The sequence below is a fragment of the Danio aesculapii genome, chromosome 16 (assembly GCF_903798145.1).
Source record: "Danio aesculapii chromosome 16, fDanAes4.1, whole genome shotgun sequence".
NCBI lineage: Eukaryota > Metazoa > Chordata > Actinopteri > Cypriniformes > Danionidae > Danio > Danio aesculapii.
In genome coordinates, this window is record NC_079450.1 from 6,265,269 (window position 1) to 6,280,884 (window position 15,616).

The following is a 15,616-nucleotide window of genomic DNA, read 5'->3' on the forward strand; positions in this document are numbered from 1 at the left end:
TTGAGCATTCTAAAACGTGATGATATTTAAATGCACATATAAAGTAGTTCTGGCCAATTTTGAGCATTCTAAAACGTGATGATATTTAAATGCACAGATAAAGTAGTTCTGGCCAATTCGGAGCATTCTAAAACGGGATATTTAAATGCACAGATAAAGTAGTTCTGGCCAATTCGGAGCATTCTAAAACGGGATATTTAAATGCACAGATAAAGTAGTTACGGCTAATTTGGAGCATTCTAAAATGTGATGATATTTAAATGCACAGATAAAGTAGTTCTGGCCAATTCAGAGCATTCTAAAACGTGATGAAATTTAAATGCACAGATAAAGTAGTTCTGGCCAATTCGGAGCATTCTAAAACGTGATCATATTTAAATGCACAGATAAAGTAGTTCTGGCCAATTCGGAGCATTCTAAAACGTGATCATATTTAAATGCACAGATAAAGTAGTTCTGGCCAATTCGGAGCATTCTAAAACGTGATCATATTTAAATGCACAGATAAAGTAGTTCCAGCCAGTTTGAAGCATTCTAAAACGTGATCATATTTAAATGCACAGATAAAGTAGTTCTGGCCAATTCGGAGCATTCTAAAACGGGATATTTAAATGCACAGATAAAGTAGTTCTGGCCAATTCGGAGCATTCTAAAACGGGATATTTAAATGCACAGATAAAGTAGTTACGGCTAATTTGGAGCATTCTAAAATGTGATGATATTTAAATGCACAGATAAAGTAGTTCTGGCCAATTCGGAGCATTCTAAAATGTGATGATATTTAAATGCACAGATAAAGTAGTTCCAGCTAATTCGGAGCATTCTAAAACGTGATGATATTTAAATGCACAGATAAAGCCAATTTGGAGCAGTGCTAAAAATTACATTTGTGGCTCAGTTCAGGAGAAAAACAGCCTTTAAAAATATGTATTGTGACTGAAATCTGGATTAAATAAAAACATGTGGTGAATTAAAGAGGCTCAACAACAAATGACAAGTAAATATTTATTGATTTTCTTTTCATAATGATATATTTCAAATAGATATACACAACTATACATACTGCACTGTTATTTATAAGGAAACAAACAACCGAAAATACACATGGACACACCAAAACTGAATAGGGGAGCAGTATATCTTTATCCTTTTGGATTACAGGCTGAGAAATGTCCATAATGTCACACTGTTTCCATATGCATAGAGTAAACCGCAAGAAGTGCATCCCAAAATAACTGGGACTTTAACATGGATTCCCTGCTCCACCCTTATTCCAGAGAAACATCAGAAGAAAAATGATAACAATAATAAGGCAATCTGTACAAACAGCCATAAATAAACTCCATTTCTTTCAGTACGTTTGTTCAGGTCCACTATACACGTTTGCATAATGGAAGACTTATAACACCTCCTAATACGTGGTCGATATATAAAAAACGGCTTTTAAAGTGACTCCGCTTATAAATTATAAATTGGGCAGGCGGATGTTTTCCGTCTGTGCTCCGTTTTTATGGTGCCGAACGCACCTGTTCCTCGACACCTCGTGCAAAAGCCCTGTTATACAGGAGAAAACAATGCCGACATGCTGACATACATTCAGAAAACTGACATCAGATATTTATATACACAGCAACACATAATCAGTCTATTAAGGCTAGACACTGCAGGCGGAAAAAGGGTTAAAAATAAAGAGATATGATAATAATACAGGGCTGTTGAATGCTTGGTTCTGATTGGCTGATGGGCATTCTAAAATGTGCTGCTATTTAAATGCACAGACAAAGTAGTTCCGGGAAATTTTGAGAATTCTAAAATGTGCTGTTACTTTGATGCACAGTTAAAATGGTTCCAGCATATTTTGAGCATTCTAAAATCGACTGCTGTTTTGAATGCACAGATAAAGTAGTTCCAGCCGATTTGGAGCATTCTTAAATGTGCTGCTATTTAAATGCACAGATAAAGTAGTTCCGGACAATTTTGAACATTTTAAAATGTGCTGCTATTTAAATGCACAGATAAAGTAGTTCCGTCAGATTTTGAACATTCTAAAATGTATTGCTATTTAAATGCACAAAGTTGTTCCAGCATTTTTCAGCATTTTAAAATATGCTGTAATTTAAATGCACAGATAAAGTAGTTCCGGCAGATTTTGGCCATTCTAAAATGTGCTGTTACTTTAATGGACAGATAAAGTTGTTCTGGCATATTTTGTACATTCTAAAATGTACTGTGATTTAAACGCACAGATAAAGTAGTTCCGGCCAATTTTGAGCATTTTAAAATGCGCTGTAATTTAAATGCACAGATAAAGTAGTTCAAGCTAATTTTTGAGCATTCTAAAATCTACAGCTGTCTAAATGCACAGATAAAGTAGTTCCGGCCAATTTTGAGCATTGTAAAATCGACTGCTATTTAAATGCACAGATAAAGTAGATCCGGCAGATTTTGAGCATTCTAAAATTGACTGCTATTTTAATGCACAGATAAAGTAGTTCCGGCCAATATTGAGTATTCTAAAATGGACTGCTATTCAAATGCACAGGCAAAGTAGTTCCGGCCAATTTGGAGCATTCTAAAACATAATCATATTTAAATGCACAGATAAAGAAAGTAGTTCTGGCAGATTTTGGGCAACCTAAAATCTACTGCTATTTAAATGCACAGATAAAGTAGTTAGGGCAAAACTGTGATGTTTGATGTACGTAAACAGTGCTAAAAATGAAATTTCTGGCTCAGTTGAGGAGAAAAACAGCCTTTAAAATATGTATTGTGACTGAAATCTACAGAAAGTGCAAAAAAAGAGAAAGTGTATATTTTTTAAGTGTGTTTTATAGGCGTTTATAAAAAAATTTAAAAAGCTTGCAGCGTCTGGCCTTAATCAATACAAACTCTTCTGGACAAACACGATGTAAAGCTGCTCTTATACGACTAGCCATGCGTTAGCAGCTATTGCACATAAAGAAAAGAGGAAGAGTCTTTCGTGTGTTTTTATAGACAAACATTTTTCGCTTTCGCTTGTGCGTCATTAGCAAAAATCACAATATCTATTAATAGAGCTTCTGAAAGCGTACGAATGCTTCGTTATTCAGTATAAAAGCCTGTTAAATACATTCAAGAGTAAGATGGAGAGCACAGGTGGGTTGTTTAGGGTTGTATTTTGAAGGCGAGCAGCTCCTCGGAGTGCATGTTGTTGAGCGATCGCAGCTCAGGCAGTTTTAGGAGCAGTTTGGTGAACACGGATGATTCGCTTGAGTGGTTTTTCATGATTAGGTTCCTCAGGGCTCGGATTAGGCTTTCCTGAAGGGCCTCCACACCGGCGACGTCCTCAATGGCTGAACGGTCTGCGAACGCAAGAGGAAATCTGTGAGTTGCATGCTAGTTTTACATAATATACATATCTGTACATTCAAGTATGTAAGATGCCGATGATACACGTCATGACAGTCTTGTGAAAAGGGTAAATAAATAAAGGGTCTTAAATTGCAGCACATTAAGCTCTCTGGGCCAGCGTACTATAATCATTAAAGAGAAAAGTACAGTCGCATGCTTGTGTTTGTAGTTGTCGTACCTGCAGACACGAGTACCACAGCAGAGAAGAGGCTCATTTCCTCGTCATTGAGCTGCAGAGCCGTGAGTTTCTCGCTGAACTCGAACATGCAGTTGAGCAGCTCTCCGGCCCCCATGGAGCGCAGCAGATCCACACTGTACCTCCTGCCACTCACGAAACTCACCGTCCGCTGCTGCACGTCGAAGAGAGGCACGAAACGCACCATCAGCACCTGCACAGAGGAGGACCGCAGCGTTACAGGTAGTTAGTCATCAAAAGTCATCAAAACACAATGTTATTAGGTCAGTCTGAGGTATTGGGCGGGGCTAACATACTTAACCACGCCCCTCCAGCTGTCAGTTTTGACAACAAACAGAAATGGTGAGGAGGAGGAGTCTGTTAGGTTGTAATAACTCTCCCCTCTTTCCGAATGAAATGCTTACTTTACTACATCCAATCAGCTCGCAGTAGAAAAAACAAGGCACACCCACTGTTTTCTCATTTAATATTCTGTTTCTCTAGGAGCTGCGTCACAATACGAAAAAAAATCTTCAGATTTTAAAATAGTTCTTGCATCCAGTGTTTATATCGATGACTGCTCATTTATGTAGCACCGTAGTCCTGCGAGACATGACATTTCATTTCACTGTATGTCCACAGATGTATTCAAACTCAAACCGAATATTGAGTAGGGGGCGGAGCTTTCTTTAGCGCATCATTCCCTAATAGCAAACTAAGGGTTAAGGGAGGGAATTAATATTTATTGCAGTCGGGATCGAGCGCTGCTTTACCTCAAATGTGCCGGCCTTCAGCAGGTTGACCTGGTCGTGTTGGGAAAGCTCCTGGAAGCCTGGGATTCGCTTGGCAAACTCCACAACCTCTCGAACGGCAGGGATGAAACTCCTGGAAAACTCTTCCCAGACTTCATGACCGGGTCTGGAGGCGTCCACGAACGGGGAGGCACTCATGGGACAAACCTGACAGAGGAAACAGGTGTGGTTAGATTTATTTCCACTTTTAAAATAAAGGTCAGACTTTACAATAAGGTTTCATTATTAGTTAATGTATTTACCAACATTAATTAATAATGAATAATACTTGTTCAGCATTTACTAACATTAGTTAATGCACAACTGTATTTTCAATAACTAACATGAACAAATACTGTATAAATGCATTGTTCATTGTTTGTTCATGTTAGCAAATGCAATTACTGGCATTAACTAATACAACATTATTTTAAAGTGTTACTAAAATAAATTATTAAATAAACAACAGTCATATAAATGATTAAGTAATTAAATATTTTGTAATAATTATTATTATTATCATTTTTGGGGGGGTTTCACCTTTATTTGAGAGGACAGTAGAGAGTATTGACAGGAAAGCATGGGGAGCAGAGAGAGGGGAAGGATCAGCATTGGACTGCGAGGCAGACTCGAACTCGGGTCGCCGTGAGCACCGGAGTGCATTTGTCGATGCTCTAACCACTACACCACTGGCGCAGACATATTTAGTAATAATTATTACAATTATTTAACATATTATGAATGAGTTATTATTTAAAACGAAGTAAATTGTAAGAATAATTCATTTAAATCCTGACAATTATTAATGAGATCAAATTAAAAAGATCAAACATGATCAAAAATTTATTTTGGATGCTCAAAACATGATCTTTTGCACACAGAATTATTAACACGCATGCAACAAGCCATTTTGTGCACTCAAAACATGATCAAAACTTTATTTTGCATGCTCAAAACATGATCTTTTGCACACAGAATTGTTAATATGCGTGCAACAAGCCATTTTGCGCACTCAAAACTTGATCAAAACTTTATTTTGCATGCTTAAAACATGATCTTTTGCACACAGAATCGGTATGCGTGTGCAATAAGCCGTTTTGCACACCCAAAACATGAACAAAAATTTATTTTGCATGCTCAAAACATGCTGTAAGCTCTACTAATGCTATACTATAATCAGTAAAGTTGCTTGCCTTATGAAAACTGCTCTATAATCATTAAATAGAAAAGTAAACGTGCTTGCTTATTTATTATAAATCTGTTATTTAATTAAAATTAATGAATCTAAATACATTTAATTTTATTAATTTAGCAGATGCTTTTTATATTAGGTATAAGTATTATAAATGTGTTTATTTTTTAAATTCATTTAAATAAATATGTATTTAATTACATCGTTCAATGTAAAAACAATTAAAAATGTTGTGCTTTATTCACATAGCTAATATAAAAAAAACTGACAGACTGAAACCTCTAAACATCTTTATTTTAATGTCATGGGACCTTTAATATAGTGTTGTAAAAAGCAGAAGGTCAGCTCACTAGATGTCCTCGGTTTCCTCCTTCATTCATGTTCCTCCTGCAGTACGTCATATTTTCAGTCGGTGAGCGAATGCACTGCTGCGCCGCCTGTTCTCTATAAGGTCCTGTGGTGTTTTGACAGTCTGAGCGTCTCCAGCACTGCGTCTGCGGCTCCTCTTCTTCCCTGCTGAGTGTTTCGGATGCGGCCGGAGAAACAGATGCGCTGTAGGAGAAGCGTCCGTCCTCTTCTCCGCTGTCGGATGAGCAGGACGAGGCCGTGTCCATCGGGACAAGCGACTCCGATGAGGAGCGCGGGGAATCCGGCGGAGATGCAGAAGAAGAGCTGGACGAGTCACTCTGAGAAACGTGCAGCATGTGCTGGAGCTGACTGTTGTTCATCATGTTGTTCATCGCCGTCTGCATCTCCAGGAGCATCCGCTGCTTCTCACGCTTCGGGATGCGTCCGAAACGCACGGCTGAAAAGACAAGTCAAGTTTAGGGTTGGTGCGATACTAAGACTGCACAACATATCGTTTTAACATCGATATCGCAATGTGCGAATCAATAATAGTCACATCGCAGGATCTGCAATGTGGAGTCTAGATTATAGTTGACCAGGTACACAGTTCAGAACACATCAAAATGGTGGAGTCATTTCAGTGTAATCATAATAAATTGAAAGTTTATGATTTGCGTGTTAGCAGTAAGCATTTTAGGTGAGTTTAAAGCATTTTGGCACAAGGAACTGTTACATTACGTAACTTTATTTAATTAATTTTACGTAATTTTATTTAATTACTTATGCAATGAAGTTTTTATAACACTTTATTGTACATTTGATTATTTTATTTCTGAACCTGAATAGTGTTTATTTGCTGTTTAGTGTTTATATGTTGTCGCTCTTCAATTATCTATGCTGGTAATTCGTTGATTATATTTTCTGCAAGTGAATTCTGCAAAATCATCCCAAAGAATATAAAAGTATTAATTATTTCCACATCGAGTTATTCAAGTTATTTGGTGAAATATTGTGATATAAATTGCAGAAAATAAAAATATCACAGCATATACTTTACGTTTTTTCTAATATCGAGTAGCCATAACCTATACTAGTATTGAAAATATATATATAATAGATAATATATATAATATATAGTATTTGAAATCATAAGCCAATTTTATACCATCTTTTTAAATGAGACATATGTCCGTCTGCTGGCTTTGCTTAACACTGCAAACCCAGAGTCAGTTCTTCTACGCTGCTCAGAATGCAGACACAGAAAGTTGTGCTTTGTTTGCACAACCACTGTTAGAGCAGTGAAAAAGAAGAGGGTAATATGCTATTTTATTTAGTTTCAAAGAGGTTATATTTCTATACTAATCATATTCATTTTTTAGATTTCTTTATTTTCTGCACTGATTTTTACACAGTTATACTGTAAAACTTGAATATAATTTATTTCAGTTTGATTTGTGGCTGAACTTGTTTCTGTAAAGTCCAGTAAATAATATCACTGTTGAATGGCCCTTTGTGTTCAGCAGAAAAACTCATGTTTGTGAAAAACCCACAAGTGGAGGATGAGGAAATGATGACTGACTTTTAGTTTTTGGGTGAACTGTCTCTTTAAAGTCAGCAGAAGTAGTAATGTGTTGTCAAACTCACCGTCTCTTGACATTCCGACGGATAAACACTTCTTGAAGCGGCACTGTTGGCATCGGTTGCGGTTTATCCTCACGATAGTGCAGCTTTCAGTCTTCAGGCATTTCTTATACTGGATATTCTGCTGGATACTTCTTCTGAAGAAGCCCTGTGAAAAAAAAAACATGTTTATCATCTTAATTTAGTAAAAACAAATTAAATAAACTATAATTGTAAATTTATTTGTAAAATGTATGTGCTAAACAGCTTGTTTCAAACCCAATTTGGATAAAATATGGATAATCCCAACTGTTAGAGTAAAAATATATTACAACATTTAAACCAATGATTGCATTTATCCATATTTTAATGAAACATCTCATCATTTTTTAGAATAAATGTATAAATTACTATTTCTGTTTTCCTTTGCAACTTAGCTGCCAACAAGTTTTCATCCAATATTTGTATATTGTTTTACTTCATATTTATTTAATTCTAAAACCATAACTAAAACCTTAAAAAAGTCCCTTAACTCTAAAAAAAAAATCAAATAACATTTATAAAAATCAATGTTTTTTTTTTTTTTTTTTTACATTTTGGTTTGTCTGATGTCCTAAAAATAGATAGACTAAGCGGCCACTTTATTAGGTACACCTGTTAAACTGCTTGTTAACGCAAATTTCTAATGAGCCAATCACATGGCAGCACAATCGCAACCTGCCTGAGTATTGAGTACAGTGTACCCATCTTCTGATGGCTTCTTCCAGCAGGATAAGGCACCATGTCATAAAGCACGAATCATCTCAGACTGGTTTCTTGAACATGACAATGAGTTCACTGCACTCAAATGGCCTCCACAGTCACCAGATCTCAATCCAATAGAGGACATTTGGGATGTGGTGGAATGGGAGATTCACATCATGGATGTGCAGCAGACAAATCTGCAGCAACGTGATGCTATCATGTCAATATGTAGCAAAATCTCAGAGGAATATTTCCAGTAGCTTGTTGAATCTATGACATGAAGGATTAAAGGCAGTTCTGAAGGCAAAAGGGGTCCAACCTAGTACTAGTAAGGTGTACCTAATAAAGTGGCCGTTAAGTGTATATATATAAGCTATGATCTTTTATTATATTAGAAATAATGACTACTCAACTCAAACTGCTCAGATTACTCAAATTAAAAATAAAATGGGGTACAAATACTAAAACTTTTTACGACTGTAAAAACAATAAACGAATACACACAGTGCACATACAAATACATGCTAAAACTGCACATTTTTGGATTGCAAGTAACTAAATTGATTCATAAGTACATATTTATGTTAGCTTAGCAAAGATGCCTCAAAATGCCCATAGATGAGCACTTTTGGAAAAGACCCCCAAAAAATTATACGCCTCCTCACCTTGCAGCCTTCGCAGGCATGAACACCATAGTGGAAGCCAGAGGCGACGTCTCCACACACTTTACACAGCAGCACCATCCCATTCAGCTCTGGAAAACACACGTCAGAGTCTGTAAATCCTGTCAGATGTGCTCACTGTGTATGTGTGTGTGTATGTGTGTGGACTCACTGGTGATGGAGCTCTTGTTAGCGAGGCTTTTATCAGATGTGTGTCCACGTGTGTGTTTCAGCATTCCTGCACTGATGGACAGATCTGTGGCACGGCTCACTTTAGTGGGCAGAGGAGGAGAGGATGATGGCGATCGGCTGGCAGAGCTGTCACTCATGCAGGACTCAAGGCTGGAGGCGGAGCTTGAGGAGCAGACATAGGCTATCACACCTCCTGGACAAACGAAAACACAGCAGAAAATCCTACATTTAAAGACTATAAGCAGGTATGCACAGTAGTACGCTGATTTTAAATATGCATATTCATGATTAGTTAAGTCAGAATCATTAGCCCATCTGTTAATTTTTTCACCAATTTCTATATAACGGAAAGATTTCTTCAACACATTTCTAAACATAATAGTTTTAATAACTTATTTCTAATAACTGATTTATTTTATCTTTGCCATGATGACAGTAAATAATATTTGGACTAGATATTTTTCAAGATACTAGTATTCAGCTTAATTTAAAGGCTTAATTAGGCATGTTGGAGTAATTAGGCAAGTTATTGTATAATGATGGTTTGTTCTGTAGACAATTAGAAAAATATATAGCTTAAAGGGGCTAATAATTTTGATTTTAAAATGCTTTAAAAATTAAAAACTGCTTTTATTCTAGCCAAAATAAATCAAATAAGACTTTTTCCCAGAAGAAAAAATATTATAGGAAATACTGTGAAAAATCCCTTGCTCTGTTAAACATCATTTGGGAAATATTTAAAAAAGAAAAACAAGGGGAGGAAAATAATTATGAATAAATGGGTCGGGACAGAACCCCCTCTTGTCAAGGACTGGATAATCCTGATTAAAGAAACCATAGTGATGGAAAAAATTGGACATATATTAAAAGGAAAATCCAAATCATTCCAGAAAATGTGGGAAACTCCTTTGAACTGTCTTGGCATTGATTATAATTTTACTATGTATCCTTAATTGTACACACCATAATATTGTAATATTGTTTTCAATTACACCACACTGTTGTTTTTAATTACATTTATTTAGTTTTATTTATTAATTCTTATTATATATATATATATATATATATATATATATATATATATATATATATATATATATATATATATATATATTTTTTTTTTTTTTTTTTTTTTTTTTTTTTTTTTATCTTATATCTATTTATTTATTTTTCTTTTCTATTTTTTTCTCTTTTTTCCCTTAAAATAATGTATACTGTTCATGTTCTACTCAGTACTGTGTACATACAACTAATTTTGAAAAGTCCAATAAAAATAAAAAAGAAAAAAAGAAAAACAAATACAGGAGGGCCAAATTTTGACTTCAAATGTATACATAAACAACTGAAATATAGTATAAAGTAGTGTTGTTAAAAATATCGATATATCCATAAATATCAATACTAAAATATCTAAAATAATACAATATTGCTTTTCGGTTTCTTCTCACCAGCAGGGAGATAAAAAATTATTATTAATAATAATAATAATAATAATAATCAAAAGAATATTAAGATTTTAACACTTTTGTTTTAATCAGAAAATAAGATGAGATTGCACTTATTTATTTATTTATTTATTTATGTATTGGTAATTTATTCCCTTTTGGATTTGAGGACTGCTGATGTACCTAGTATAAGCATTATATGGTTTAGTTTATTTTTCCCTTTTTATTTAATTTGTATACTGTTAATGTTGAGGAATGGGGTATATGCCAAGCTAGTATTTTTCCCATACTGATAAACTTCCGGTGACCTGTTATTGTGAGTTTTTTTCCATTTTATACGGCTCCTTTTACAGCATCGATGTTGTAATGTAATAAAAATACATTCAGTTAAATAAACTTTGGCATTCATTTAGTTGCTCTAGCGTAAAACGAGACAAAAAGCCGTTTGCTCGCACACCGACTGTCAGAATCGGCAGGCTAGCGCAGAAGCTCCATTGAATATACTGAGGTAAAATAAATGCTCATATTATAAAGACATGGCGGGGGAAATGTAATTTAATGCAGTGCTTCTTGTACAATCTGAGACCCACTTTAAATTAGATATCACTCAGCCAGTGGAGATCGCTGATTTTTAAAGAAAACTGACCTTAAATGCGACGATTTTTGCATTGGCATACAATTGACTGGAAACGATTAACCCAGGTTACTGGCAAGTTAAAAGACCTATTAGCATGCTTCAGCATGTACCCTATTTATTCCCCACAGTATTGCACACAATATCGAATTTCGATATTTTTTAAGGTATCGTATCGAAGTCGGAAGGTACAGCATTGTGACAACACTGGTATGAATACATTTTTATTTAACCTAGCAGAAAAGAGGCAGCGTTGCTTATTTAAATTTAATCTGATGTACTAAAACAAGAATATTTGTAAAAATGCACACTCCAAAAGCAAAACTGACATGAAAAATTGTAAACGATCTTGAAACGAAACACTATTCATTTTTTTTCTTTCAGCGTAGTCCCTTTATTCATCAGGCGTCGCCACAGCAGAATGAACCTTATCCAGCATATGTTTTACACAACGGATGCCCTTCCAACCGCAACCCAGTACTGGGAAGCATCCATACACTCTCATTCACACACACACACTACAGCCAATTTAGTTTATCCAATTCACCTATAGCGCATGTGTTTGGACTGTGGGGGAAACTGGAGCTCCCGGAGGAAACCCACGCCAACACAGGGAGAACATGCAAACTCCACACAGAAATGCCAACTGGCCTAGCTGGGACTCGAACCAGTTCCTTTCTTGCTGTGAGGCGACAGTGCTAACCACTGAGCCATCTTGTCGCCCACCCATACAAGTATATAGTTTAATATACACATAATACATATAATTTTAATAATTTGAGACAAAATTTTTGTGCAAAAACTCCATAAATGAATATGTTGTGGAAGTACGCTTGACTCATGAATGATCCAGTGACCTGCGTCATTGCGTTCCATTCCCATACTAGACAATCGCTTTATCTAAACTAATTTAAATTGGTGTGCAGCTCATGCCAGTATGAATAAGTCACACATTTACTGGCATGAGGAGTTGCTGACACAGTTATGGCATTATATAATCATATGCTGTGCACATGTTGGATGAACTTCCTCGGTCATGACCTAGTTTAAAATGAATGGATTGGTGGATTGCATTTGCACACACACATACATAAAAATATGTTGTTAAATATTTATTCATGAAAGAAACATCCATAAACAATACATTTTTGTTGTTGTGGGGCTTTTTGGATTTTCATAAAGAGTGTTTTATTCTGTCTAATATGGAGACATCATAGAAAATACACTTTAAAGATTTCTTCTGTCGCACTTAATCAGTTTGTTTCTGTAGATGTCAGATATATTACAGATTTTCTTTAAGATCGTTCTCTCAAAACTTCAGTTTTATTTATATCTGTATTCTTTAGTTTTTTTGTCAAGTGAGTTGTTCATGTATAATTTGGTTTATATTATTGTTATGAAACATTTAATAATTTAAAAACTATTTTATTGGGTTTTTTTTCTGGCCATGGTATTTTCTCAATTATGAACGGACATAAGATGACCGAAATTGAAAAAACCTTTGACTGAGAATTTTCAACCTGCTTTCAACCAATCTTCAGATTATTGTGCTAGAAATGTATTGAAAACTAGAGCAGATTTAATGAAATAGTGTCTCATTTAAATATTTTAACAAAATAAAACAACAATAAACATTATATATTTTACCAACAAAACATTTTTAGCTATTCTTACCATAATATATCAACTTATATTTGTTTTTATTCTCCATATGCTTACCGTCTTAAGAAATAAAATACAATATTTGATGTCAAAATATGTACAATGTTATTAGTTATCTGTTCACCAATAAACACCCTCTATATTGTTTTAAAATCTCAAATATGGACTGATAAAAACTATATATTTAATGAAATAGTTTCATTTAGGTATTTAAATAAAATCAAACAATGATAAACATTATGTATTGTAACAATAAAACAAACAATTGTTAACCACACTTAACGTAATATATGCATAATGTGTGTGTGTGTGTGTGTGTGTGTGTGTATATATATATATATATAGTGCAATATTTTCAGCAGTTAACGGTTTAACATATATATTTACCAACAATAAAAAATGCTAGCCCTTCCTTCACCCTATTTGCATACTCTGTCTTGCCTTACTGAAGAAACAAATACAGTATTCGATGTCAAAAGATTTACAATATTATTAGTTAACTGTTCACCAATAAACACCAATAAAAACCCACAATACTGAAATATGGACTGATAAAAAATATATGTAATGAAATAGTCTCATTTAAATATTTAAACAAAATTAATAAAGCAATAATAAACTTGTATTGTAACAATAATACAAACAAATGTTAAACATACATAATGTAATATATACAGTAATATATACTTTACATAATATATTTTAGTAGTTACTGTTTACCAATATAATAAATTATATTGTTAAAATCTATAAAACATATATATTTAACAACAATAAAAACTGTTAGCCATTCTTAACCTAATATATCCACTGAGAAACCATGGCCATAATTATTAATGGTTTAAATCCCATTTGCCTATTCTGTTTTGCCTTAAGGAACAAAAATACAATATTTAATGTTAAAAAGATGTACAATATTATAAGCAGTTAACTGTTCACCAATAAACACCCACTATATAGTGTTAAATGTCCACTGAAGGTTATCTACCCAGCAGTAACCCAGTGTTTCTCCACCCACACGTGGCCTCTCATGTTTTGTACGGATTGAATATGTAGGTCACTCTCTGTCTGCTGCCGCTCTCACGTGGTACTGCAGAGAGTCTCGCGTCAGGCCAGTGTGCTAAATTATGCAACCGCAGCGCCTCGACCAATCAGAGATCGGCAAGTGCCGCGTCACGGCCAATCAGCGTCGAGACGCCGACTCCTCGTACACACGGGCACATGGCTAGGCTACGGGAGCCATGTGAGCACGAGCCTTCTAGTACTCAGAGTACTGAGCGCGCGTGACGTCACGGGCACTCCTAACCCACATCCAGTGTTTGACTGCTCCAGGCTGCAGATCTGTCATGCAGACCACGGAAAGAGTGCCAAAGGTGATTTAAATCACCCAGTTTGACTCATAAAAACTAAACTAATCATTCTGATGTCATTTTAAAAGCTTTTATTTATGGTATTAATTTTATTTATGATGACAGCTTTCACGAAATATTACAGTAACATTAAAAATGACGATCATGCATTGACGTGCTGCTATTTATAGATTTACTGACATTTACGCATTGATGTGTCTATTTAGATAGATAGATAGATAGATAGATAGATATTCTTTATTTTACTTACTCTTTTTAAATTATTTAAATATTTTTAATGATATTAATTTAATTATTTTTTTAAACCATTCTTAAATATATACAAAGATATTTACATATGCTATATATACACACGATAGATACATGCATTTAATAATAATGTCAAACAAAATATTAAATAACTTGCAATGCACACAAAATAGAAATGCGAAAATATTTAAAAATAAAAATATAATAAAATATTTAACTATAATAAATGTATATCTAATTTTTAAATGTGTATATAATTTATATCGATATTAAAATATGAAAATTACTAATTCCTAATCATAGATTTATTAAATTAAATATTTGAAAACAATTATAAAATCATCTATTCAGCATGTTTATCTAAAAATCACAAGCATATTACTGAAATATTGTCATCCATTTGCACTATTCATTCGTGTTGTATCAGACAATGCTAAATTAATTGCAAAATAAGCAATAATGAATAAACGACGGTCCAATACCTTGCTTTGCCGATTCCATGTTTTCAGTCTTCGGGTATCTGCGATTCAGCCGGACAGTGATTATTCCAGCTGGTAGAAGTTGCTTTGTGTGTGAGAGATAGATCAGATCCAGTGTGTTTATGTGTGTGTGTGTTCTGATAGTCAGTGCTCCATCTGAAGCGTCTCCTCCTCACAATGGTACGGAACTCCTGTCAGTGCACGAGCGCTAGGTACTCAGTGTTCTGCTGCGCGTGTTTCCGCCCGCGGCTCCGCCTCTCGTTGCGCGCGCTCGACTCATGGTAACCCAGTGACACACTTTCTGTGACCCGTCCATAAATTATGGAGTTACATTTGCGACAAAATTATGTGCGCAAAAGATGATGTTTTGAGTGCTGAAAATGGATTGTTGCTCGCGCGTTAACAATTCTGTACATAAAAGATCAAGTTTTGAGCATCCACAAGTAATTTGTGATGCTTTGAGTGCTCAAAATGGCTTGTTGCATGCATGTTAACAATTCTGCATGCAAAAGATCATGATTTGAGAGCACAAAATGGCTTGTTGCACGCTGGTTAACAATTCTGCATGCAAAATATCATGTTTTCAGCTTTCAAAATGGCTTTTTGTATGCGATTTAACAACTCTTCGAGCAAAATATCATATTTTGAGCACAGAAAATGGCC

The 15,616-nt window shown here is 34.8% G+C and overlaps 1 protein-coding gene across 1 annotated transcript; it reads right to left on the reverse strand.

Moving 5' to 3' along the window:
* Nucleotides 1-991: 991 nt before the first annotated feature.
* On the reverse strand, nt 992-15,159 carry nr1d2a (nuclear receptor subfamily 1, group D, member 2a). The gene is made up of 8 exons (XM_056474949.1): nt 14,957-15,159; nt 9,095-9,307; nt 8,926-9,014; nt 7,541-7,685; nt 5,899-6,353; nt 4,339-4,524; nt 3,569-3,779; nt 992-3,341 (listed from the first exon to the last, which is right to left on the reverse strand). Exons 1-8 carry the CDS (start codon nt 14,973-14,975, stop codon nt 3,145-3,147), a joined length of 1,515 nt encoding a protein of 504 aa, XP_056330924.1. The 5' UTR covers nt 14,976-15,159; the 3' UTR covers nt 992-3,144.
* Between the last annotated feature and the right edge of the window lie 457 nt (nt 15,160-15,616).